This window comes from Spea bombifrons, chromosome 2, assembly GCF_027358695.1.
Source record: "Spea bombifrons isolate aSpeBom1 chromosome 2, aSpeBom1.2.pri, whole genome shotgun sequence".
Taxonomy (NCBI): domain Eukaryota; kingdom Metazoa; phylum Chordata; class Amphibia; order Anura; family Pelobatidae; genus Spea; species Spea bombifrons.
In genome coordinates this window covers 27,750,021-27,777,500 of record NC_071088.1, presented here as the reverse complement: position 1 = coordinate 27,777,500, position 27,480 = coordinate 27,750,021, and the positions used below count along the sequence as shown (strand labels likewise).

The 27,480-nt window shown below is 39.4% G+C and overlaps 1 protein-coding gene across 1 annotated transcript; it reads left to right on the top strand.

Annotated features, from left to right (window-relative positions):
• The first annotated feature begins 6,536 nt into the window (after window positions 1-6,536).
• Window positions 6,537-26,558, top strand: MBTPS2 (membrane bound transcription factor peptidase, site 2). Its single transcript, XM_053457281.1, has 11 exons — window positions 6,537-6,691; window positions 7,536-7,684; window positions 9,139-9,277; window positions 10,177-10,280; window positions 11,334-11,461; window positions 15,512-15,630; window positions 21,332-21,512; window positions 23,663-23,757; window positions 24,794-24,989; window positions 25,603-25,678; window positions 26,064-26,558. Exons 1-11 carry the CDS (start codon window positions 6,617-6,619, stop codon window positions 26,284-26,286), a joined length of 1,485 nt encoding a protein of 494 aa, XP_053313256.1. The 5' UTR covers window positions 6,537-6,616; the 3' UTR covers window positions 26,287-26,558.
• The last annotated feature ends 922 nt before the right edge of the window (window positions 26,559-27,480 follow it).

Sequence of the window (27,480 nt, the reverse complement as noted above, 5' to 3'; positions counted from 1 at the left end):
ACTCATGAGACAGAGCTCCCTCCTGACAAAGTTCTTGTTTACAAAACACTGAATCTATCACGTGACATTAATTATGGGATCACGTGAATGGGAGCTTCCCAGCGGGCATCCAACTCACACAGCAAAACATATTCCCGACTGGGAAGCAACATTCAGTGATCGAGATATTATATGCCTCACAGTAACTCAGAAAATTCTGTCTCCGTGGATAGAAAAGGATCATACTGCTCAATGCACCACCGTCGTTTTCAGTAAGCTTTGCAGATATATAATAACTTCTAAGATGACAAACAGATACAAAAACATATGAATAAAATCAGTTGAAGACACCAACAGTCGCTTACCGAGCATATAGATCTTAATCTTAACCGCAGCTCACCTACATATAGCCATACTCATACTGTAAACATTTTCAGAGTTGCAGGAGAGATGAGGTAGGATGAAAATGTTGTCTTCTCAACTTAATCAAGCATTGGGATGGGACAGGTCTAGCAGGTTTCTTCTGTGAAAGTTGGCCTCCCCAATCCGTTCTCTAAAAATTTAAGTGCAAAGTTCCTCAAACGATGTGTACATTCCAAGATGTGTTACCACCAAGAGTTGCGTTGAGGTGCTATGAGTTGAAGTTTGTGGCACATCTGCTGAGCTTAAAGTTACCACTAGATCTGCATTGACTTCTACTGGGGTTTTGTGAGGCTCACAGCTAAATGACCCAGGAAACCTCCCTGTAGCAAAGTCCAAGTTGGCTCTTCAAATACCACAGTGAAAACCAAGAACTGAAAGTTATTTCTGTATCATCTGCCCTCTATACATCCATCTTTCCAGGATTTGCAACAACAATGTCACTGGGCTAAATAACCCCACTCTTTAAACCTAAAACTATTTCAACTATTCCAAGCAAAAAGTTTTTCTGTACAAATATTTAATCTGTTTATTGAATATATACTAAAATTGTCACAAAGACCTGACCATTAATTTGGTAAACTACAACTGCTAGGGCTGCCTCAGTGCACTGTAAATGCTATTATTGTGAAGTGTAAGCATCCAGGATAACAGCTCAGCCATGAAGCGGTAGACCATGCGCACTCAAAGACAGGGAGTCGGCAGAGCGATTTAAGTGCTTATGTAATGAAGTGACATGTAAAAATCCCCTGTCTTACCGTGTTTCCCCGATAGTAAGACACCCCCGATAGTAAGACGTATCGGGGGTTTCAGAGGGGTCGGCTAATATAAGCCGTACCCCGAAAGTAAGACATATGTCTTACTTTCGGGGAAACACGGGGGATTTGCCGGGTCCGCCACTCTAAGGGGCCGGGAAGTCCCCACCAAGGCCGGCCTTACGTGTCTGCGGCCGCACAGGATTTAAATTAAAACATCGGGGTTTTTTTTTAACTTTATTTAACATCCTCCATGTTAAATAAAGTTTTTTTAACTTTATTTAACATGGAGGATGTTAAATAAAGTTGAAAAAAAAAACCCCGATGTTTTTATTTAAACCCTGTGCGGCCGCAGACCCCTAAGGCCGGCCCCTTAGAGCAGGGCCGACCTTTGGGGTGTGCGACCGCACAGGGCGCCACACTCCAGGGGGTGCCAACCTGCGGCACCCGGCACCCCTCCAGAGACGGACAGTAATGTCCGCCGCTGGAGGAGCAGGCTCGCAAGGGAGCGGTATCGGAGGTCTTTAACAGACCTCCGGCTCCCTTGAGTGATTTTAAGCCGGGTTCAACCCGGCTTAAGATCACTCAAGGGAGCCGGAGGTCTGTTAATGACCTCCGATACCGCTCCCTTGTGATCCCCGCGGCAACAGCTGTTGTGCGCCGGGGTTTCTTGTCAGATCCCGGCGCACAACACTGAAGCCGCGCCCACCGCTGTCCGTGCCCTCTGAACCAGGAAGAAGACAGAACTGAAGAAGAGGAGCGAAGAGGAGGAAAAGAAGCTGAAAGAAGAAAGGAAAGGTAGGAAAGCATTAAGTGAGAGTGGATTGGTGTATATGTGTGTGGATTGGTGTATGTGTGTGTGGATTGGTGTATATGTGTGTGGATTGGTGTATATGTGTGTGGATTGGTGTATATGTGTGTGTGGATTGGTGTATATGTGTGTGGATTGGTGTATATGTGTGTGGATTGGTGTATATGTGTGTGGATTGGTGTATATGTGTGTGGATTGGTATATGTGTGTGGATTAGTGTATGTGTGTGGATTTGTGTATACGTGTGTGGATTTGTGTATATGTGTGTGGATTGGTATACGTGTGGATTGGTAGGTGTGTTGATTGGTAAGTGTGTGAGAGTGATGGGTGTTATGCTGTACCATTTCCAATGTCTTTTTCATGATCTAATTATGCTCTAAAAGTACATCATAACTCCCATCACTCTCAATTTTTTCCCAATATAAGACATACCCCGAAAGTAAGACATAGTGGGGCTTTTAGGGATAAAAAGAAAGTAAGACACTGTCTTACTTTCGGGGAAACACGGTATGTAGCATCGCTCACTACAGACTTCCAAACTGCCTCTGGAACAAACATCAGCACAAACACTGTTTGTTGGGAGCTTCATGAAATAGGATTCCACCGCAGCTGCACACAAGCTCACTATGCACAATGGCAAGTGTCAACTGGATTGGTGTAAAGAACATCACCACTGTACTCATGCTTCGCTGTCTGGAAGTTTGATGATTTAATCTGGGTTTGTTGGATGCCAAGAGAATGCTACCTAGTCTGGGGCTTTTTTCATGATTTGGACTAGGCCCCTTAGTTCAAGTGAATAGTAATGTTAACGCTACAGCGTACAAAGCCATGTTAGACAACTGTATGCTTCCAAGTTTTTGACACCTGTTTGGGGAAAGCCCATTCCTGTTCCAACTTGACTGTGCCCAAATAAAGGTCCATGAGGGCATGATCTTTTGAGTTTCTTGTGGAGGACCTCAAGTGACCTGCGCAGAGCTTTGACCTTAACCTGGATACCTTTGGGATGAATAGGAATGCTGATTGCGAGCCTGGCGTCATTGGAGCCTATCCTAAGAGTTTCCAACACACTCTCCTGTTCCCTTTATATTAGCGTTATCTCCCACCCATTCTTTGTCTTGTTTGTAAATGTTGTCCAAAAAAAGAGGACCAAGGCTTCAGCAGAGATCTGTCATCAGGGACTCAAGAATCTACCAGACTCACACAGGTTTCTACACGAGCACCTTTTCCCAACTGACCCAGTACCCGCAGTCTTCACAGAAAAATGGACTCCAATATGTGATATTTTTAAAAAAAAGGGGGGAGTCAGACTGTCTCTTTAACTATTACTATATGTAAAAGAGCAACAGATGCTTACCATTGATCACCTGCTGCTGAGTTTGCTTTGTCAAGTGTATATGGAACTAAAGACTTCAGAAACAATAGTGATGGCTGTTCAGAGTATACTAGATGCAAAAACATGAAAAAATGCTATTTGCATATGTTAACTTACGTTTTTGTTTTCAGTAAATTCTTCATAAATAAGAAGCTGTAGTAGATGCTATCCTTACAGATAACAATTCTATATTTGTTTTGTTTTTTTTGTGCATGTGCTGTATAAACATTAAAACAGGAAGAACAATGTTGCTTTTTTTAATTTATTTTTTACAGGGAGCCAAGCATTGTTTCAGTAAAACATACACTTACTCAGTGTCTTTCTTCCACTTAATATGGATCAATCCTACTGCATTTTCTTTAATAATGGGCAATAAAACGTAAAAAAAAAGCAGACTGCACGCCAGTAAATCAAAAAAATAGAAAAAAGGCAAAATGCTGTGTTATATCAGGTATCAGGTATTATGTATTTTACGCGAAATCAAAGAATAATTAATTGAGTATTGATATCACCCAAAAATATAATTACTAGGATAAATAGTCTTGGCACAATACAGTAACGTTCATAATTTTAAGTCATCACATGACTATTGTCCAAAGGTACAAGATTCAAAGTGCAAATTAAAAAGACGGTAAAACATGATTTAAAAAAGTGAGAAAAAGGTGTTGGGGGGGAAATTCAAAAATGTTCTCTGGATTGACTGTATAATGTTATTTGGAATTGAGCTCATTAATACTGAACTTTCCTTGTGATTTGTTATTTTTTGGTATTTAGCACTGAATGAAGAATAAGGATTCATTATTTATTTTACTGTACATTTTGTGGAATCTATAGCTTGCACCCACACAGTGGCACCTTGTCTATTTTTCTTGCAATATATAAACTTAAACCAGTAACTTATTAGAGAAATAGGTGCCACTTAAAAATACAGCCCAGTATGACCAACCCAAATATTTTATTCACCATTTCCAGCCATCAATTTCATCTATCCAATTTTATCTCTACAAATAAACTCTACTGTTAATAATGTACAGTGAATAACAGAGCAGGGCATTTATGTTATGCAAATGCAGGTGATATAGCTTGATTACCATACCTGGGAACTTCTGAGCTCCAGCTACCCTGAGCCTTCCCTTGCGGGACACCGGTGGGTGGTCGCGCTGACGTCGGGAGCGTTCCCCCTGATGTCTGTGGGAAACAACCCCCAATTAAAGGGAAAATGGGCAGGGAGCGGGGTGTGTCAAGACCCTGCTTCCGCAACCCAAAGGATTTGGGTCTTGACCCAGAGAACCGGTGCTTTACCCAGAGATCTCCGGGTCAAACCCGGGGAGAGTTCCCAGGTATGTTGATTACACAGGAGCATGCAACACACCAATATTTTATTGTATGAACGAGTATGCGTGATTGAGATTGGTATTTTACATTTGTGGTATACCTGGGTGACTAGGAACAGGAAATTGTTCAAGTTTGACTTCCTGTTTCATAAGGGTATAAATATTAGGTAACATATAGGCCAACGTTAGTCATTCATCACAAGTGGTAAAACCAAGGAATGTAGCTGTTGAGCTTCACAAAATGGTAAGTGGCTTTTAGAAAATTAGGCTATTAGCAAAAGCATTGAAAATGCCCATTTCCACCATCTGGGCAATAATTAAGAAGTGCCCGTCAACTGGAAATGTTATGAATCAACCTGGAAGAGGACATGTGGCTATATTATCTCAACGCACTGTGAAGAGAATGGTTGGAATGGCCAAAAAATCTACAAGGATCAAAGCTGGAGAATTGCAGAAGGTAGTTGCATCTTGGGGTCAGAAAGTCTCAAAAACTACAATCCAACATCACCTGCATCACCACAAGTTGTTTGGAATGGGATCGGGTTCTATGGTCAGAAGAAAGCAAAATAGAGCTTTTTGGCAATAAACACCAGAGGTGGGTTTGGAGCACAGAGGCAGCCAAGTACCTCATGTCCACGGCTGAATATGGTGGTGGGTCTTTTAATGTTTTGACACGATTTTCCTTCCAGAGGACCTGGACTTCTTGTTAGAGTCCATGATGCAAGTGCCTCTGCCTGAAACCTTAACATGGGCCGTGGTTGGATCTTCCAGTGGGACAATGATCCATAACTTATTAAAATCAACACAAAAATGGTTTACTGACTATAAAATCAAGGTTCTACCATCACCATACCAGTCTCCTCATTGGAAACCTGTGGATTAAACTGAAGAGGAGAGTCCGCCAGTGTCGACCTCGCAATTTGAAGGATTCTGAGAGGTTCTGTGAGGAGGCGTGGTCTCATATCCCTTGCTGTTTATTCTCCAACCTTGTCAGCCATTATAAAGACTCAGAGCTGTTATCTTGGCAAAGGGAGGTAGCACAAAGTTTTGACTAAAAGGGTACCAATAATTATGCGACATATATTTAACATTTTTTTTTTTTGGACAAACCTGTTCCATGACAGCAAAGTATCTTTTTTGTACTTTTGAAGAAATGATCAAAAGGTTAAAGAATAAAGACATTGTTTGCTGATATTTACCAAGGGGGCCAATATTAGTGAAGGACACTGTACATCCAATGGATTAAATGTAAAGGGGTAAAGCCTTTTTACGTTCTCTACATTTCTATTCACCTAAAAGTCTTGGTTATGCAAGTGTTATCATCAAGTTTATGTCATTCACAAAAGACTACAAAAAAGTACCGATATTTAACACTAGAATATGTGTTTTACTAAAATTCCTAAATCAGACTAAAGCATGTTTGTCTTTCCCAAATCACTCCATAAATCACTCGATAAATTCATTTCCAAATTACAAGTTGGCTGAAGCTGAAACTCACGATCATCATGATTGTCATATGATAAAAAAAAGAAATGGACTTAAATCATGCTCTGTTAATTATTTGTTGTTGTTTTTTAAAAAAATGTATTGTTTGTTTCCTTATTAATAAAGAGTTCTGCTCAAAATACTGCCATCTTCTAATTGCCTGTAAGTAAGGTAAAAAGGAGACCTTCTGCCACACAGCGCATTAAATTTATGAGTTTACCAATTTAAAGATCAGCTTTATCCGGTATGCAAAGATACTCATTACTTCCGCCAGCACTAAAGATGGCGAACTGTTAATACGCACGGAATTCCCCTTTGAGCTAAATCGGCTACTGATTGGACCACATTGGTTCATCCGCTGGATCAGTTCGGTGGGAAACAAGGGGACGGTAAGGGAAGGTACCGTGTTGTTTGTGGTCTGCCGGCAGTGTGTTGCCCTGGCTGGTATGTTGTTATTGCTATGATCCCTATACCCTTGGTGGTGACGGTTCTCGGAGGATGGTGTGTGATTTACCTGGCGGACACGTTACTTTTGGTAAGTGTGGTTGGTATGATCACCTATCATGCATGCAGAGGGAAGCAGTGGAGGCGCATGCGGGATCATGTCTGTGCACACTAGAGGTGTCATACGTAACAGCAATAAAATAGAAACCACAAAGCTATGTGTGTAACCCCAACACATTTAAACACTTTGCACTGTGTAGTGTGGTAACCGTAGCAACAGAGGCTGCTAAATTACTTAGGGATTGCTGCATAAAAAAGGAGCGATTCATAGCTGTGTTATTTTAGGAAATCAGGGCTGAAACTGGTTTAAATGTATAATTTTTTAAGATTTCCATTGGCAGGAAATGGCTTGGGCCCATTTTTTATTGAATATATAATATTTTATATTGGTTGATGTGCCAGAATGAATAGAACAATAATGAATGCAGCCTTTTATGCTAGGATTAATATGCTGCGGTTGCCACCAATGATGGGTAAGCTGGCATAAGAGAGACTTGGTATTCTTCACGTTGCAAACGCATGGCTTCAGACAGGGCAAATCCTGGGGTGGTGTAGGAGAGGAACTGCTGCTTCTCATATGGGTGCCTGGCTTATCTGACAACGAGGCTGGGAACCACTGTGGAGCCCCGCAAAACAGGCTTTTTATGGAAAATGCTGTAATAACTATATTATATGAAAGTCAATTAAGATTGGTTTTTATTGTTCCCATTTGGAGTACTAGCCACTAATGGTGGAGCAGCACCATCAATGTTCCTTTAGTAAGATGCCAGGTAGTGAAAGCCACCGGTGTCGTCTTCTGCTTGTGTTTAATTTTTTCCCCTCTATGATGTTTTCTCTTGATGATTAAATTACTTTTTGTTGCCTGAAACTTTTAGTCCTCAAAATCTCTGAAGACCAATTATGAAGAATGGCTGTCCACGCAAGGGCTCAGCATCTCACCGTTTCACATCCGTTGGCAAACAAATATCTTCAACCGCCTCTTCTATAAGTGGGGGAGGTGGAAACCTAGATTCTTATACCTTTGGTAAGGGTTCTATGTTATTTATAAACACTGTTGGACTCCCACCAAGCAACCTGTCCAATCTTTCTGTCGATTCAAAATGATGATCTAAGAAAATATAATCCAATAAACAAATCGGACAATGTTGTCTCTTCACGATTCTTTACAAACAATAGGAAGACAGATTTGGTGGTTGGGTATGTCCAGTGCACATTTTGCAAAAAGACGCTAAGTAATAAATATAGTTTTCACTTTAGGTCTACCCTGTCAGTGGTTTTCTCTTACTCTACACAAAAATCCATGTAGGCCACTAAAGACATCACACGCTACCGGTTGATGTAACCTGCTAAGAGATGTGGTTGCTGGAATGCACTCAAAAACATATTTACCTTGCACATGTACCGAAAGTCTGTATTTATTCATAATATGAGGTTAATTAACAAAAAACATTCGTTTACGAGTTGGTTTTTGGGAGGGTTAAGATATTGGTTTCCTGAATCCACTGTCATTATAAAGGATTGACCACAATAAGCATCTATTGCAAAAGATTACATTCCCGCTCGTTGCTTTGTGTAAATCAAAACATTGGAACGTTGGATATGGAATATGCAGGGTTACATTGGCATTTATTTTAGGAAAAGCTCACTGGTGTCCTTTATAATGCAGTCGCCTCTCTTACAGACACCTGTAAACTGCTTTAGTGAATAAATCCTTATATAGCGTTCATAGGACCTTTTTTAAAATAGTACTTCTGTGTTATACGTTTTCAATAAAAAACAAGCAGACAGATCACTCTTTCCTTGTGTTTACTGTTATTATTATTTATTGTTTTATATAGCACAATAAAATTGCGTAGCGCTGTATAATGGGTAGACAGGACCTAACAAGTAGTATATAACATAACAGTTTGATTTAAACAAACCGTTAAGGAGGGCCCTGCTCAAACGAGCTTAGTACCGGCATATACCCGGGAGAGTTCCTTTATGTGTCACTTGTGAGTATATAAGAACAATTGCTGATGCCTGCCTATAGGCGGGTATGCGACAACCCTCCTACCCCGCAATAAATTAAAAGGATGATAAATGCACACAGATATACATCAATATTTATATTATTTTATTCCATGACCCTCCGTTACGATGATGAAGGTCATGAAAGTAGTAGTACACAAAGGGGTGTACCAGAGGAGCAGAAATTAGGTCATATTTTTGGAAATGAATATTTTAATGCCTTATCGAGCGTTTACCCTACAATAAGTTTATTGTCATCAATATGCACACAAATCCAACGTAGAACCGCATAACTTGGGTTTTTGTTACTTTTTATATTTGGTTTGTGCACCAAGTTGTTGGCTGCATTAATTTTCTAATGCTGTGTTTGGCTATGTTTTCATTGTATATGCCTCTCTAAAACATGGATTTAATGTAATACCACTATGTTTTATGTATGAAATGTAAATCTAATGAATCATTTGCCAGGTTCAGCATGGGTATGGTATTTGGAGTCCTCGCAATGTTTGGCTCCATGATCCTTTTGGGGAAGACTCTCGTACAGACTCTAAATCAGATGATGGCAGAAAGTCCAGCATCCCAAAACGATCGCATCCTGCAGGTTGTGGTGAGTCCTTTTCTCAGAGCTATTGATGATATATGAATGTTTGCTTATAATGATCATTGCTCGTTGCATGTAGGGGTGACCTTCCTTCAGATTTATCCCTCCCTTTTGTTAGCCAATAAAGATTTTATCAGGTTCAGCATTATCTCCACCCCTTAAGACCTGAATACCTGCTCCAGAGACACCATTGTACTGTCCTTTAGTCCACGGTGTATCTATGTGTACAGATGACTAGTTGGCCCTGGCAAGAAGGCCCAACTACCATATATATCACAAGACTGCATTACATTTTATTTAAAGAACGACAGCAGATTCCAATATTGCAACAGGGGGCCCTAAATATGTCATTCTCTACAAAAGAACAGGAGTAACGGTTGCTCCTGCCGGGGGTATATGTACCGTAGGGATACATACTTCTGATATAAGGGAGAGTTGTGGTTTTAACCTCCGTGACTTCACTGTGCATTACTGAGGTCCAACCCACGTGAGCTGCTGCAGGAAGAACTTGGCTGTCCCTGTATAATGCATAGTAAAATCAGTAAGATTTCCTCATCTCCCAAAATATTTGATTGTACTACATATTTGCACACTAGGGGTTAACCCAAAATAGACACAGGAGCATGCGTGTCCCAATAAAACTTAGTGCCCAAATGTTGCCCATAATAATGCTCACAACAAAAAAGAAAAATCAAACGCTAGCGTCACAGAAGCTGCTAAGCCCCTAGGGTCCCAATGGATCTAATTACTTATTAGGTCATACAATAGAAGTTGCTATACAGTTGAAACCATAACTCTCCATTTAGTGATTAGACCCCAAAGTGCTTCTATCAGGACGGGATACCAGTATACTGTGTCTGTATAAGTGACCCTGTTATGTTTTGTTGTCATGCCTCCTTGAACAGGTGCCTGGTGTAAATCTTCCCATTAGCCAGCTGTCATATTTCTTCTCTGCAATTTTCATCAGCGGTGTCATACATGAGATCGGCCATGGAATGGCAGCCGTAAGGTAATACGACCTGCTTCCTTCTCCGAACAACAAAGTTAATGTAGCGTTTTGCGTCGACATCAATATTTCAAACAGGCAGACGGCTAACAATGATCGGGGGCTACAATACCAATTACCGCAGCAATGGCTTGGATCTGAATTGTTAAACTGCATGAAGATCAAAATATTGCAGATATTTTAACCCCTTAATAACAAAGCCCGTACATGTACGGGCTCAAAATGCATTGTTTTCAATGGGTATTGGGACCGCCCATTGTCCTTAAGGGGTTAAAGAAAATATTGATGAATTGCTTGAAACTGCAAAATACACCTGGAAATGTGAGATAGCATTAAACTTCACCACAATAAAGTGCACTTCAAATGCAAACCAAATATTAAAGGGAACTCACCCCAATTTTTTTTATTACTACTATCAAATTAAAGAAAGGGGGAAATAGGGCAATACTTGTGATTATTTTTAAACGGCGTTCCTCATTTATCAGGCAGCTGCGTATTAGCCATTTGTATGTGTTCTGGCTCTGTTATGTATGCCCAGTTCACAAGACAAATGCCCTGACTCCTTATCATACTACCTGTGGAACAGAATAGATTGACTCTGTCTTAATCACCCAGCTGGACACTCTGGCTGAAGAAAGTCAATAGAGGAACGGACTTCGCTAGCATCGCCATAAAGAATCGGCTCAGTGTGGTATTTGAGCAGATATCCGAAATGTCACATGACAACTATGGCAGCGTCCAGGTCTGCAGATAAAGGAAGTTTACTGAAACCAGATTAAATAAAACCCGGTTCTTGTCAATGCTAAGCTATATTACTATATACAGCCCTGGATTTTATGCTCAAGGGCACTCCCTCTTTAACCTATAGGGTCAGATAACTAGTAACCCTATCTAACCAAAGAATATTTTATCGACTTAAAATAACTGGTTGGCTTTCCATATTATTAAAAAAAAACAAAAAAAACTGATTGTTTTGTATTCACAATTTTTTGTTTTATGTTGATGGACTTTTTCTTTAAATGTTGTGAATAGCAATCTGTTTTGTTCCTTCTTTAGAGAAACAGTGCGCTTTAATGGCTTCGGAATATTTATCTTCATTCTTTATCCCGGGGCATTTGTGGATCTGCTGACCACTCACCTGCAGATGGTTTCTCCTGTTCAGCAACTGCGGATATTTTGTGCAGGTAGAAAACGCGTGTGTTTTACAAACCTTTTGTGTAATGTATTGTGTTGTCTTTATGGATAAATGATATTCTGTGTGAAATAGAGACATTTGAGAGATGTCAGTCACAGTGGGAAGGGAGTGGTCTTTCTTATTAGAAAGGTTCCATTGACTATCCAGCGCCTCCTCATAAACTTCTGTTTTGCATTATGGGTTCCTTATAATTCATTCAAATAGTATAGAGACATTTTGGGGAAAACATGGAGCTAAATGTCACGTATGAAAAATACAAACTGGAAACTGATCACAATCTTTAATAGGTACTGTGAACGGAAAACATTAACCCCTCCTTGATCAGTGTTTTTTTTTATACCTTAAAGCCCAGTACTTTTTTTTTTGCTATTTTATCCTATTATTATTATCTTTTATTTATATAGCGTTTATAGTATACGTTTATAGTGCTAACAATTTACGCAGCACTACTTACAGTACATATATTCAAAGGGTATGATAAAACAGGCAGACTAAGACAAACTGATCAACAAAGCTAAGCCACAGGTATGAAATTTGATGAGTAAAATCTCCCTAATAAATAGAATAAATACACATAAAGTGCTCACTAATTACTAAAATTAAAACTTAATTTGTAATAAAACTACACTGCAAAATAGATAAGGAAAGAGCACTTTACTTACATTATACTGTAATCATATAAAGGGTTAAAAATACTGACTTGGGTAGCACACTGCATACTATGTAGCATAGTTTAAATCTCCTTAAGAAAATAGCCCCCTCTCTCAGAAGACGCGGGACTGGTTTGTGAAATGCGCTGATAACTTTTTGGAAGCGGGTGAGACTATTAACCCTGTATTCTCTGCCAGCAGGGGCTGATCAGAGAGCCCAACATGGTCTGGAAAGCCCTTCCTAGGTCTCTGCTCCTCCACGTAGTCCTTGTACAGGTGTCAGCAGTGACACCTGCTGTAAGGAAATGCCTGATGATACAACTGGGCATTCTGTGGACACAGTCCAGGGGGTTTTTAGACTTCTCCTGGGTAACCCCTAAGAGCCTTTTTGGCATCTGATTTGTAGACATTATAGTGCGTACGTAGGGCAATGAAGCAGTTAAAGAGCCCGTAATTTTTAGCAATCAATAATTAAGCTAAATGTGAAGTTTGCATATCTGCTATCTCAAATGTTTGTTTTTTTTAAAAAGGCCATATACGGATCACTTTCTGCTGCTTTAATTCTCTTGCTAAAATTTGGGAACCGTAAGTGTCCGTATATAAGTGATGCACGTTAGTCTTACTCTATGCATCTATGACTGGCTTAACTTGTCCAGAAGAAAAATATAGGTGCCCCTAGATAAAATGTAAATTGTTTTAAGGTTGTCCCCTAAATATCACTAGAGCAAAACTATGAAAATTGGCCCAGACTCCCGAGGATCAAAATGTGCCCTGATCCCTAGCATTGAAAGGGTTAATTTCCCTGCTTTTTCTGGCGAGTTAGTTTAGGATCATCAAAATGAAATCTAATTAGCTTGTTAAAGAATAGAATCCATTCGAAGACACAATCTATCCCCATAAGACTACTTTCTAGGTCAAAAAATCTATTATAAAGAAAAATAGAAAGTAATAATACTTACACGGCGAAACAGTAACTTAACCTTCTATCATCCCTCATTGTGTGTATATAATATCATAACCTTTAGTATAATGTTATTGGCCTTGTGATGACAGTAATATAAGGGGCCCTCTAGCCATCATGTGCACTTTAATGTATATAGCTGAGAGATCTCAACGGGGGAATCATCAAAACCCCCACTATGCATTTGTCTCCTTCCTGCCCCCCCCAGCTTCTTGGCTAGCAGGACAGGTGATGGGCTGAACGTGTGGCATTGTATGAGTCTGTAGATACCATTAGCCCCTGGCTTTATGATTTGGACCCATCTGGCACCTGTGTGCCGGGGAGCTGAATGCCTGCGGGACAAACACCACAATAAGACGCCTGCTTCAAGATTTTTACATCTAAAAGAATTTTGGAAATAATGTCAACTAAATAATAATCTGTATTATTTCAGTTAATAAAATATAAACTGCTTAAATTTAGCAAATGAGTTAATACCCTATAGATTGTAAAGCACATCACCTTTGTCTCAGTTTAACTGTATTATCTCGTTATACAATACTATGGTGTCTGCATGTGCTATATAAATGCAATCTACTTTCATTGGCATTTAAAGGGTTGGTTCCTATTTCCCATCATTCTGCTCAGAATTAGCATCAGTATCTTATATAACGTATAGCTAAACAAAATATGTGCAAGCTTCTCTTAAATATAGGCTTAAACTTTATTTTAGTTATTAATTTGCCTTCTTTTTTCGTGCGGCACAGATTGGCAAAAGAAAGATTTAAAAAAAAAATCATTTGATTGAATTGGGACTTAAAAGGAACATAGCAATTAAACTGATCTATTGCGCATTAACCGTGTCGTTGGATCCGTAACCATGTTGATAAGTGCTGTAACACGGCGGGAGGGTAGCGATTACAGAATCTAATCCTTGTTACTCTGTTCGTGAAGTTTTTAACTTTGGACACCGCCAAATCGGACCCCAGTTTATAGTCTGTTTTATATTAAAAAAAAAATAATAATGGTGTCTTTGCATTCATGGAACTTGATAACTTGTCTGGAATAGTATTGGGATGTTTATTATTACGATATTTTTATAATAAAGATTGAAGTGGCATGAAAATACTACATTGAGCTCACTTTGTTTAGGGTAATAAACTAAGGACATGTAGCTTGTTTGTTTGGCAAATCATCTCCTGCAAATCAAAGAGCCAAGGGGCAGGGAGATTGTGAAAAATGCATAGATGGGGTGCCTTTAATGCTTGCTACCCCTGTGTTACAGGAGCTATACCCAGACGTATTTACCTCTGATGCTGACCCAGTGCAGTTGCCCCATCTATGGCCGCCATCCTCGCTACCGGTAGCCGGCATATGCTGTCAGATCCTGGCGCTCTGTCTTAAAGCCATGCATCACCTTTGAATGCACTCAGTAGCGGGCTCTATAGTGTAAATGGGCTGACTGCAGAGATATGAGAGCTCCCCTTAACGGGCCCATTGGGCAGCAGCACACAGTAAGGCCTGATCACCTAAGAGGGTGAGCCCCCCCCCCCGACCTGCCCTCGTAGGCAAGAATAAGTTGCTGGCTATACGTCCTCAGGAAATATCCTTTGGGATCCCTCCAATCTTCAGACACCGGTTCTGTGCATATGGAGGCTTGAGAAAACTCAAATGTCGATAATAAGGCAGAAAGATTGTGTTTTTCATCTCATTGTTTAGTGAATGAATGTAGAAGAAGTCTAAGAATGATTTTGAAAGAAAACATCCCATTAAAAGACAATGTTTCCCCAATGCTTGCATTGCAACATTCTAGGGTACTTTGTCTTCGGTTTTTCTCATGCCCCCACAGCTTCCTTATACCGTTTTTATTTGGGGAAATTATGTGCTCGTGGATTGTTTTCCTTGTTTCCTGCAAATGTGTTGCTTCTTCCATTCAATATTTTGCCCACTAGATGTCAGGCAAACCCTTCGATGTGCTGCTTGAGTCACGGACCCAGTGTACCTTCCTACTTTTATAGTCCTTTGAGATGACTCTTCTGTCTCAGACCTGTAGCATTCTTCCATCCTGGTTGATTAAATATGTCCGTGCTAAACTACTTTCTTGATCACACTCTTAGGGGCATTGCAGGAAAACATACTCTGACCTTTTTTTTTTAATCATTATTACTATTATTTTTCACATTATTATTATTATTATTATTCACAAAATTCCTGGTACTGTCAGTGAAGATGTCATTGGGTGGGGAATGCCTGAACATCTGTTATTTTTTTTGCAACAGAATGTTGATTTTCTATTAACTTCATGTTATTGTTCACCAAATATGATTTAAAGGGACCCCTCCAATATTAACTGCGTTTAAAGCTTTCTGCACATCCAACATTCCAAATTGCTTGTTATTGAATCCCTTGTTACATTTCTGAATGGAGTTGTACAATTCCTTTTTTTCAGGGGTCTGGCATAATTTCATTCTCGGTCTGGTGGGCATTTTGATATTGTTTCCGCTTCCTGCTCTTCTGTATCCGTTTTACTACACTGGAGTTGGAGCGCTTGTTACTGAAGTTGTAGAGGTAAGAGTGGGATAAAGTGTATGGAACTGTATCGCATCTTTTTCTTCTTCGCCTCCTCCTTTCATATTTACATTATGTACTTTCCTGTTTTAAATTAAAGTGGCTCTAATCACTAAAGAGGGTGATTTCAGGAGAACCTTTCAGCTCCGTGATATCACTCTCCACTATCAAGTCTTGGTGAGCTTTTTCTGCACGAAGGGATGAGTCACACTTGCATAATGCAAGAGGTTTCCTAAAGCCACCCACGCCGATTTACTGGGCCAGCTCAGCCGTTCTTGCAGGAAAACTCACTGGGGTTTTTTGTTTCATGATGTAGATAACAGCGAGTTGAAATGCTCACCTTTCTGCAAACTACCTCATTAGGGGCTATGCCCAATGTCTTACCAAATGGAGAACCTAGTTCAACGTATTGGAAACATTCCAAGGAATGCAGATGGAGGACAGGTGTCTCTTTTCTGTGCATTAGATCCAGAGGGACTCCTTGTGCTTTTCAGCATGCATTAGAATAACCCCCAACTTTTCAGGCCACCTCTGTTTGAGAGTGTGGCAAGAGGCAACGCTGACCCCAGAAGTAGGAAACATTGGAGCTACAAATGAGGTCAATACTTTTCACCTCCCTGGGCCAGTCGGGGGACATCAAGGGATCTCTCCAACTGGCCCATTTCACTGTTGCCTGCAAAAGAGACACACTGCCTCAAAAATAAGTCTCAATATTCAATTATATTACAATTTATTTATAGACGGTCAACAAAATCCATGGTGCATTATTACAATAGACGGGAGTGAGAATTAACAATAACATTGACATTTCACAATGACCTACGATAAGAGGTACTGGCGCAGAAGAAGAGATCCCTGTTCTTGCAAGCTTACAATCGATTAGAAGAAGTTGAAAAGCTCAGAGCTCTGTCCATTACTCTGAGGTCTTGGCTGGATTTATGTCTGATCCCAGCGGCAGCCTGTCTCTGCTATTGGTACAGAAGTCTCTTGGACAGGATACAGTGCCAGTGTCTCCAAAGAGAAGGATTTTGGCAGCCCATCATATTGTTTCTGATGGAAAGGCCAAAACAAAGTTTGCTGTTCTTTTACAAGGCCATTAGTGCCAATAATAAAAAAATATACACTCTTGAATTTAATCTTTGTAAAGCAAGCTTTAATAACGGAGTAAAATAACAGCGTGATGGATACAGTTTTCTCATCTGTAAAAGTGCAATTTTTTTTCCACTGTTTCCCCGCAAGTAACATAATTACCGCCATTTGTGTCACCAGTGTTTTGATGCATGAAATTTATTTGGCATGGTCACTATCATGTTTACAATAAATGCCATTAATGAGCATATCATTTGATGCTATTTTATGTAGTATATTTATGGCCGTCACTGACAAATTTAACATGAAGACTAACATGTGATACTGTATTATGTGCTTACCCATGGCAAGGAGGGCATAGGCTTTTTTGTGTGCCAAGATGTATTCTAGTGACCTGCTGGTATTGGTTTCCTATGCAGGGCTGGTCGTTACACTTTAGACGTTGACTTTTCTTGCTCCTTAAGGGGGCACCAAATATTTCTTTCTAACCTAGAATGTAGAATTTGGCAGCAGATAACAACCATTGAGACCATCTACTCTACCCATTTTCCTCTTGTTAGATTATGACATTGTGTTCTAACATTTCACTTCTGAAATAAACTTTCCTCCTGTACTTTGTTAAATTCCTTTAAGTACTTAAATGTTTTTATCAGATGAGCGGATTTACCAGAGGAAGTACACTCAATCCTACTCGTGTAGGTCATGACTAGGGCGAGGAAGGTAGTATGGTTGAAACCGGTGATTGAATAGGCATTACACCCCTATTTCATTTTTTTTTCTCAGATACTCAGCATTTCAAAGGGGGAGACGCAATATTCCCTGATCATCTATGGGAACATTTTTTTTTTTTAAATTATAAATTCCTTTTTACAATCCTCTTCACAATTCTTTTTTTTTTTTTTTTTATTTTATGTTATTGGTACAATTTTACATCTAGAGGACAAAACAATACAAAGTATATGTTTAGATTAAGCGAAAGAAACAAAAATTCAATATCATATAATTACAAAACAAGAAGAATAAAGACAAAAAAAAATCATAATCAAACCTTTGGAAGTTCTTTGTGACCCCCGGCCTCGTCCAATTAAAAAAAAAAGACGGTTTAGGTTCCTTTGTGTTTTTTTAATATAAGGGGCCCAAGATTTATAGGTTTCCCCTAGTCTATTGTTCTGGAAAGAGCGGTAATAAGGAATTCTCTTAACAAAATGTTTACTCTTTTGAGAACATCAAGGCTAGCTTCCCCTTCCTATTTTGATGCAGACCTTCAAACTATCAACAGGAACATTTCTTTGGTAGGTTTGGTCGCAAGACCATTTTTCCAAGTGGTTTACTTTTTTTTGGTAACCCTGCTTATATCTGACTTCCTAGTGCATATTAAGTCTGGGAGTAGAATAATTTATCCATAACAATCTTGATCTTCGTATCGCGACACATATCCCTCATGATGGTATACAGAGAGAACATGACCTCTCTATGTATTAATGCATTTAATTGGTTACCATAACCCATGTGATAAAAAATAAAACAGAACCCAGAGGAAGCCTGGGAATGCTTGACATTGACCTGAACACAGGCAGCTCTACCTCATCATAAAAAAACTCTCCTTAAAACTGGGGAATTCATAGTAATATAATGTATCTTGAAAAAATAAAAATCTGGATATACATTTTGCAACCCTTTTTTTTATGTATTTCATTTATTTTATTTTAATATGCCTGTAGAGTAAATGACGCCCCTCCTAAATGTGTTCTGGGCATGAGTGGGGGAAAATGACAGTGTAAAAAGCAGGGTTCCCTCCTTCATCACGCTCGTCTCTTCTCATTATACTGTAAATAGATGTTAATGGTTTACTCAAGCCATTTATGTATTCATTTTGTTAATGCTCCACATAACCAGTAATTATCAAGGCTGCCAATGACTGTAGCTTACAGAGGCTGTGGTGTGACAGGCTGTTATTTGTTTCATCTGAAACAGAATTTAATTGGCCTCCACATAACACTAAATTAATCATTGGGTTCCCATTTTTGTGTCTCCCAGAAAGAATTTACCCCTTGCCATAAGCGGTACCCTTTCAAGCTAAACTTAAGACCCTTGCCGGTGCCACGCAGCTGTTCCACGAATGATCGGTATTGGGGAGGCTGCACGGTGATCACATAAGCAGAAAGCTGTTACATGCTAATTAGTGTATCAATGCTTAACTTAGCTGTGTATCATCCCACCACAATCAGTTCACACACACACACACAGTAAGGAGGATTGTGACGGGACGACCTGTACCCTGACTGGGTACACCAACAAAATCAAATCGTACTTCCTTTGATCCGAGACGTTGCAGTTCACTCCTCCAGCACTGGGTGAGACGAAGGGGGGCAGCAATCTAATGGAGCCGTGCTGGCACTGTGCTAATATTGTCCTGAAAAGGACAATAAGTTGTCATAGCCGCCCATCCCAATCATCAAATAGAACTAATGTTGAGGTCAAACCTGGAACAGTTTATTGAGAAAACATGTAGCCTTATACACAGAACTCTACCAGATATGAGGCATTATCACATCAACCAAACAATAACCTGCTGAGACAGCCCGGCGCCACAATCAGGTCGCCAAACATTGTTATCTTTGCATAAGTCACTGTTTTCAGGGGGGTTATCAAGAGGGAGCGTTGAAGATCCCAGGGTATTGAAGGATGCGTGGTCGGGACACCGAATGACAGCAGTTCCCCCGGACACTTCCCAATGCACCTGGGTAGAGGCTCCACAGCCCCGGCTGCTGAGCCCCGGTCTAAAGGAGTTGATAAAAAACAGGATTCCCTAAGGAGGTCCTTCTCACAACCACCCCTCGTTCGTACCCCACCACATGGTTCGTAGACACACAAGTCAGCGGAAACACCTACAGATGCTAGCTGGTAAACGTTTCCAGAGCATTACAGTCCCGGACAGGCGCAAGGGAAATAATGATCCAACGGGTTGGTCCATCAGCGTCATTGTTTTGGAGATACTTGGTTTTTAACCTTACGGGAAAGCTTGGCTTGGCAGGCGGTTGTGAAAGGGCCAGCTTTATATAAATATTTTTCTGGCCTGGAGTTCCCCCCACTCTTACAAAGGCTGGCCAAGCCAATCAACAACAATCTGAAATTTAACACTAAGGTGGAGATAACTTAATGAGGAGGAATAATTGTGCAGATCACATGGCGAGGAAGTTCAGAAGGCTGTTCCTATTGTACACACACATAGTGGATTTCTAATGCATATATGTAGCATATTTGAATATGTAAATATAGATTTCATCTATCGCTGTAAGAATATAGGATTTTGGAAAGATCCTGGGTAACCCATAGTATTTCATTCCTACCACCGCATCTCATTCACGCATCCCTTCCATTAATATGTATTAAGTACCTTGTTTTCTGCTTGCGTTACTATTGGAATGCATACCCAGTTAGTAGTATTTACCCCAGGACCACGGTGATTTTCTTACCGATTGCTAAGCACTTCATACATGCAAATGTGCTGCAATTGCTATTTACTGAAAGACTTAGTGTCTAAAGGCTTAAATGATTTGCATCTAACATATGATGCATCTAAGTGTTTAGTGGTCAAACATTAAGTAGAAATAGAGCAGTCATGCAAGAATCCACAGTACACAGATACTGGTTTGACAGTGAATTCATGTACCCATTTGTCAGCCCCTCAAGAGATCACTGTGCTCATTATTGATTAAATAGGATTAGATTGACTAAGGGAAAATAAGGTAGCTGTGTCAGCATGCTGAATTCTTTCCACGCTGGTTTTTTTTCTTGTTACTCCTTCTTTCTATTAGTTGAGTGCATTATACCGAAGACGTGGTCTATAACTGGTCTTCCTCAGAGGTTTCATTGATTATCTGCTTGTGCATCTGTCAGCAGAACGGTTGTTGAACATTTTGTTTAGCGTGTGTCATCAAGATGTTAAGAATAGACATTTGTGGATCATAATTTTTTTAAATATATATATATTTGTCTTCATTGTATTCCATTACAAGTGATAAGTATATCTAGGAACTCTCGAGGTTTTACCCGGAGATTGCATTGAAGCTCTGCTTTTCTGGGTCACCACTCGCCATGTCCCCCTCCTACCCCTTACAAATTTAATGCGTTTTGGGCTAGCCCCGTCCACAACATAATTGACGCCGCTGACTTACTTCAGCAGGCCAGCCCACAGATGTCAACAAAGCCTGACAACCTGCTTTATTTATATATTATATATATATATATATATATATATATATATATATAGTGTGTGTATTTTTTTTTATTATTTTTTTTTTATTGCTCCCAATGATCCCATGATGAATGTAATTTAATAGATTATAAGATCACTAGGACTGGGCCCATGTGCCCTCGTATACCAGCATGTCTTAACACATGTTAAATTGAATTGCTAAATTGTATATTGCTGGTTTCAATGTTATTGTTCATATTCACTTTCCCACTATTGGAATAGTTCTATGGAACCTGCTGGCACTGTAATGTATAATAATTATTTTTTATAGGATTTTGTATGTTGAAACCTTTAAAAAAGAAAAATTCCATTTTCCGATAACATTAACTATACTTCATGTTCACTTATGTTTAGGATTCACCTGCCAGCGGACCAAGGGGACTGTTTGTACAAGACATTGTCACCCAGGTACAAGACTGTCCAGTGACCAATGTGGATGGCTGGCATGCGTGCCTAGCAGATATATCTCAGAAACCACAGGTTGGCTACTGTATGAACTCGGCCACTCTTCAGCAGCTTCACTTCCCAAGCAGAGGTACAGTATCATGAAATACACCCGAGTGCATTCAGATGTGCATTCAATAACAGGATTTTGCAGATGGGCTGAACATTTTTGCTCTCTGATAGAACTGTGTGTTATGCAGTGCCAACCCCAGCGAGCTTCTCCTGCAAGAAGGGCTGACAAAGAAAGGCTTTGAAGAAATATTCTCATATTGACTTAGCATTATGCAGGGTCAGCTTAGACATTCTTGCAGGAGAAGGTTGCAGGGAACTAATTGTTTTAGGGAACATGCCTTTCCTCATTGTCCCGTTCCTTTTAAATCTGATCATTGGTATGCTTTGTAGAAAATATATTTTTGTGTGTATATCCTAATTCCATAAAAGCATCTTTGTGTATGAATCTTTGCAACAATGATCAACATATGGCCTTATTAAAGGCAAGGTCTAGTGTCCCATACAGCCTCACCTTTGTAAGTACTCTAACATGCGTAAAACAAAAAAGCACCCATTCTTCTTACCCATAGAAGGTAAGAAACCTGCACCCCTGTGCTTCCTTGTTGGCTCCAATTTTGGCGGCTCCAAATGCAGCCAGTCTTTGGCAAGGAAGCTCTCCTTTTGGGAAAAAGCTTTCTATGCATGTGTGCGGCACCTGGGTCTCCCACTAAAGGTGGCCGATGGTTAATGTAGTGATTGTATGCGCCACAAAATGCGTTTGGCTGAATACATCTCCTGCAAGCCAGCGAGCTGAGGCACACGGATAGCGAGGATTCTGATTAATCTAAGTAGAGTTGTTGTGTCATGGCATTCTCCTGTGCTATTATGAGGATAACCGAAAAAGTTAGAAAGCTTGGATCCAAGCCAATGCATTGATTGTGATGACTGTCAAACATAGGCTTACAATGCTACTTGTCCCAGAGACAAAATGAGAAGCTGAATGGATTTGTGTTGCTTTTTCTATATTCAGAAACTCTGGTTCATTATTTTACCAAACATCAATTACAAAGAAAGTTAAAAACTAATCTGCTGATATCTAGTCATTTTACAGCTCAATTCCTGTTTTACAAAATCAATTCAGCAAGGTTTTCTTGAGCTAAAAGGTATTGGAAATACTGTCTGTTATAATTCGCCAGTTATTTCTTTAGGTTTAAACATATTTTCTGTTATGCCTGGTGAAAGACGTAAGGGTCAAAGTGACTTTTACATTGTATCCTTGGTAAATCTGTGCTCTAGGTAAATATATTTTAGGAGCCTAGTCATTGGGTCATCCTGTTCTTTTGAAACACAGAGGGCAATAAATAGTAAAACATTTGTCCTTGGGTTTATTCCCACTGTTCAAATTTACACTACTTAAAATAATCCACTCTAGAGCTTTAACGGGCAAATCTTGGGATCTGCTGCTTTATGGTTTGAGTCTGTAGTTGATGTGGATGCCAAAATAGAAAAACACATGAAGTCACTTAAGTCTCCGGGTTCTTAGAGTATGCGACGTTACCTTTATTTGGACCAATATAGAAAAAGATGTATCAAGATGTAGTCAAAAGGAGTAAGATGGCGATCTCACCAGTGTTGGAACTTGGTGGAGGAGGATCTCTGTAGCAGACAACACTATACTGAATGGGTATCGTTCCTAGTTATCTGTGCTAACAGTTAGTCCCATTAATGCCTTTGTGGACTCCTTGGTATGTAGGATAACAAGCAAGGAACTGGACATGCACTTGATACAGGAATTAATAATGTATCTGTACCTGGATGCAGCAGATTCCTTTCTTCTACAATGTGTGACTGTATCTGCCTAGAAAGGCTGTATGTAGTAGTCTGGGCCCCAGTTTTTGCATAAATATTCTGCCATATCAAGCCCTTGTTGTGGGTTCATAGGACTTCACAACATGGTCACATATACGCCATTGGACAATACATGGTGTCTGCTTTTGATATTAGAAGAACCTAAATACAATACAATGGTTATTCAAATGCATACAACCTTTGCTATTGGTACACGTTGTTATTTGAGCTTTGAGCTTTCTCCTCTTAAACTCAAATAGCCCTAAGAAAAAGTAATGTGGGGCCACCAGATCTACCGAGACATCTGTTGGACATTCTCTTGTTATTACAAGTTATTTGCTCACGTGCACTTTGAATGTAATCCACATATAAATATAATTTGGGGTCTTTCATTTGTTTCAGTGTATAAAAGACTGGATGGATCTATCGAGTGTTGCAGTAACAACAGCCTTTCCGACATATGCTTCTCATACAGCGGTAATACGCGGAATCAATTGGTAAGTTTACAGGAAATAAAAGGCTTTTCTGGACAAAGGCTACATATTTAGATGCAGGAATCGGTAGCATGAAGAACGGTCACATGTCAATTCTTTGAGAACTCATTAAATAATTTTCATGTTTTCTTCACCAATTTCTTTTTTGATTTATTGATTTATTTTTTAAAAAAGCATTTGAGATAGTGAGACCAGGTGAAGAAAAAGGGTAATAATGATCTAAGAAAATTAATGTGCAATTGTGAAAATAAGGCAAGGCAGAGATTTTTCTTCTAATAATTTATTGATATGTCTCTGGCTAGATTTGCTTTATTGTTGCACCTTAGTAAGCATAAGTATAAAAGTATATTTATTTGTAATTGAGTTCCTACTTTTCATCATTCTCGTGTTGTAATTGTTCACATCCTGTCACTACTCAGCCTAATTTTCATAGAAAATTCCATTAGAGTACTGGAAGTGAACCTCCCAACTTGATCAAGTGAAGGAAGCAAAGGGAGCATCCTTAGACCATGGCAATTTTGTTTAATGAGAAGTTGGCCCTTTACACTTACATGTCTGTTTCATCATGTTCTTTTTAATTTATCATCAGCCTTTAGTGAATTCAGTCCAATGTGGATTTTTAAAAATGTTTTGCAAGTTCTACAGTGGGTTTTTCTGTCTGTAAAGAGGAAAAAGAAGATAAGGTGCATGAGCAAAACATTCTTGCACAATGTGTTCTTTAGCTGTAAATTGAAATTAGTGCGAGCAGGATTGTTTTAAATTAAAAAAAAGTAACAGTTCTTAAAATAACATAATTAATAGCAGACCAAATAGGTTGAGTTTGGCACACCATCCAGAAATATGCCGTTGAATGAAGAAGTATAGAATGATCAATGCTATTTCAAATTAGAGATTCATAGTGGGTGGGAAGGTGTTACCTGGGCAAGGCACTTTTGTTAGTATTTAATTATGTATATGCATTGTCTTAATAATCTTAATAATCATAACAATGTGCAAAGTCATGTCCTCTAAATATTGATCACCGATCTATTGTTTACAGTATGTCTGTCTGCCAGCCAGAAAGGCAATCCAAAAAAGCCCCGAATGTCGATCGGATATAGATTGTCAGAAGGGAGATGCTTCCAGCATTTGTGCTATCCCATCTATTGAGAATCAAACTCGTCTTATCAGAGTAAAGCACCCACCTCAATTGGAAATGCTCTTCATAGGATACCCTGTACATCTGGAATATGCCGGTACGTGCATATGTCCTGTCTTAAGGAAGCTGTGCTAGTGCATGTGCGCATTGTTGTAGAAAGTTATTTACAACCGAAAAATTGTATGAAAGGGTTATTGGGTTGTTTGAGCTTGAGTCGGCTGGTCTCAGGATAGTCAGTGTGGTTAAGAGTTTTACAATCTAACTAAATGCTTTTAATTTTTTAATGTAAGGGGCTGTTTTACATAAAGGAAGCTCAGAGTGGCAGGGCTAGTATTATCAAACCATCTCTCCCTTCTCCTCACCCCACCCTTACAAAGGCACCTGAACCATTCAACAACATTCAGCAAGTTAGGTGAGATGTAACTGAATACGGAGGGATAATCATGCAGACAAGGTAATCAAAGATATTCTTCCAACAGGATTGGGTGTGCAGCTATTGGGGGCAGGAGCTCAGTAGGGTTGCATATTGTGACTGGATACAACACAGGCTACAGAAAAGTGTGTGTGTATGAATGAGCAAGTGTGCATAGGCATAGGAGCTGAGGGGTTACTTGGCTTCACTTGGCCCCTTGGTTTTAATGTTTCTTCATTTTGCAAGAATAAAGCTAGTCTGATGCAAATTATAAACACTGTTACTTTAATTTTCGCAGTGAGTCTCAGCAGTTTTGTTCCAAGATATAACTTTCTCAGCATACACCTGCCAGTGGTCATTGAAACCTTCTGCAAGTATCCTTTGGAAGTGAGATAATTTGTTTTTGTCCTCACACATTTCTGCTTTAAGTAAATACTCAATGGTGTTCCCCATCTAAAGTAAGGTTTGTTTTTTTTTTTGTTTGTTTTTTGAGGATTCCAGCAGGGAGTTCTCAATATTTTTAATATGGCAAAATCCATAATCGACATGACATATGTGATATTTTAATATTGCACAACATTTAGTGTAGCTAAGTAGATAGTAATAAATAAATAATATCACTGAAAAATGAAAAAAAGAAACAAAATGAACATTCAGTTGTACTATCTGGGAGTAGCAGTATGAGCTATTTTTACTTTTTCTATGTAAATATATGTGTACATTTATCATAATTATGGTTTTCCACTTAACATGTCTCAGATATCTGATTTCTCTGTCGGGAGCTTTGGCTGTGATTAATGCTGTTCCATGCTTTGCTTTGGATGGACAATGGATACTTAACTCTTTCCTCGAAGCCACATTAAGTTCTTTTGTTGTCCAAAAAGAGAACCGAGAGCTCCTGGGGTTCTTCATCCTACTAGCAGGCAGTGCTCTGTTAATGGCAAATGTGGTTCTAGGACTGTGGATGGTGACAGCCCGGTAGTCTTTTCTGTGTTTCTTCTCCAGGCTTGACCCGTGCTGAAAATAAAAAATAAAAAACTAATTTTAATAGGATTATCCTCTTTTGGAAAAAAAAATCCAACAATATTTTATGAATCATTCCAAATGTTCTTGTACGATGACAAACCACCAAAACCAAGAAAAAACAAAGAGAAACTTTGTCCAGTTATACTGTGATTGACATAATCAACTATGCTTTCCTGGTGGAACTGACTAAAAAGAAGACGCAAAGCCTATTATCCGGAAAAAAATAAACGGTCTACAGGAAATATGTGTTTTCACTATGTGCACCAATGAATTAATTCTAAGACTGAACATGGCATCATGATGGTTATTATACATTAAAACATGTTTAACTGGTGGTGGGACTTGTTCAAGACGTGGTATTGGAGAGACCTACTCGTGATTTAGTGAAAACATTCTTAGAAATCAACAATCAAAGCGTAATTTACAAATGATGGTCATTGTCCATTGGAGCCATGTGGATCTCTTTAGAAAAGCTTGAAGCAGATAGTTCTTCCGTGGCAATTCAGTTTGTTTATAGCCAATGAGAACGTTTACGAAATAAGTGTGTTACGGCTGGGAAAGTTTAATTATTTTTTCTTATATGGGTGATACCGGAGCTTACAGGCAATATCATACTGTGGCTGTATGGCTGATAACTAAGTTATTGGCTGTGTTCAACAGTTGTACAAGTGTTCCTACTGTGAGCAATACTGTGTTATGGCCTTTGAAATCAAGGCGAATTGGAAATTATTCTAGCCTTGGTGCACGAATAATTATAATTTTAATAAAGACAGGAGGCGAGTATTTTGCATTACTTCCTTTACTTCTCACAGTAGCAGCAAAGAAAGAGTTAACGTCATAAGTTGAACAACCAATAGAAAACGTTATATAAGAGGTATATAAACCCCTAAACCATCCTCCTCTTCCTCTTTCGTCGCTGTGAACCGGACTGAAGAAAACGTCCATCAACTCGACGACCAACGCAGGACACCGAACCGAACTGGGACCGGGACCAGCATCCTCCAAGAACTAGTAACAGCAGGAGCCAACGGAGCTCAAAACGCGAGTAGCCGAATCTCTAACCCATAGCGGAGAGTTCACGCTGAAAAGAAAGAGAGAAACGTAACAGGACCATATTCCGAAAACACAGGATAAAATCCCCAAACAGCGA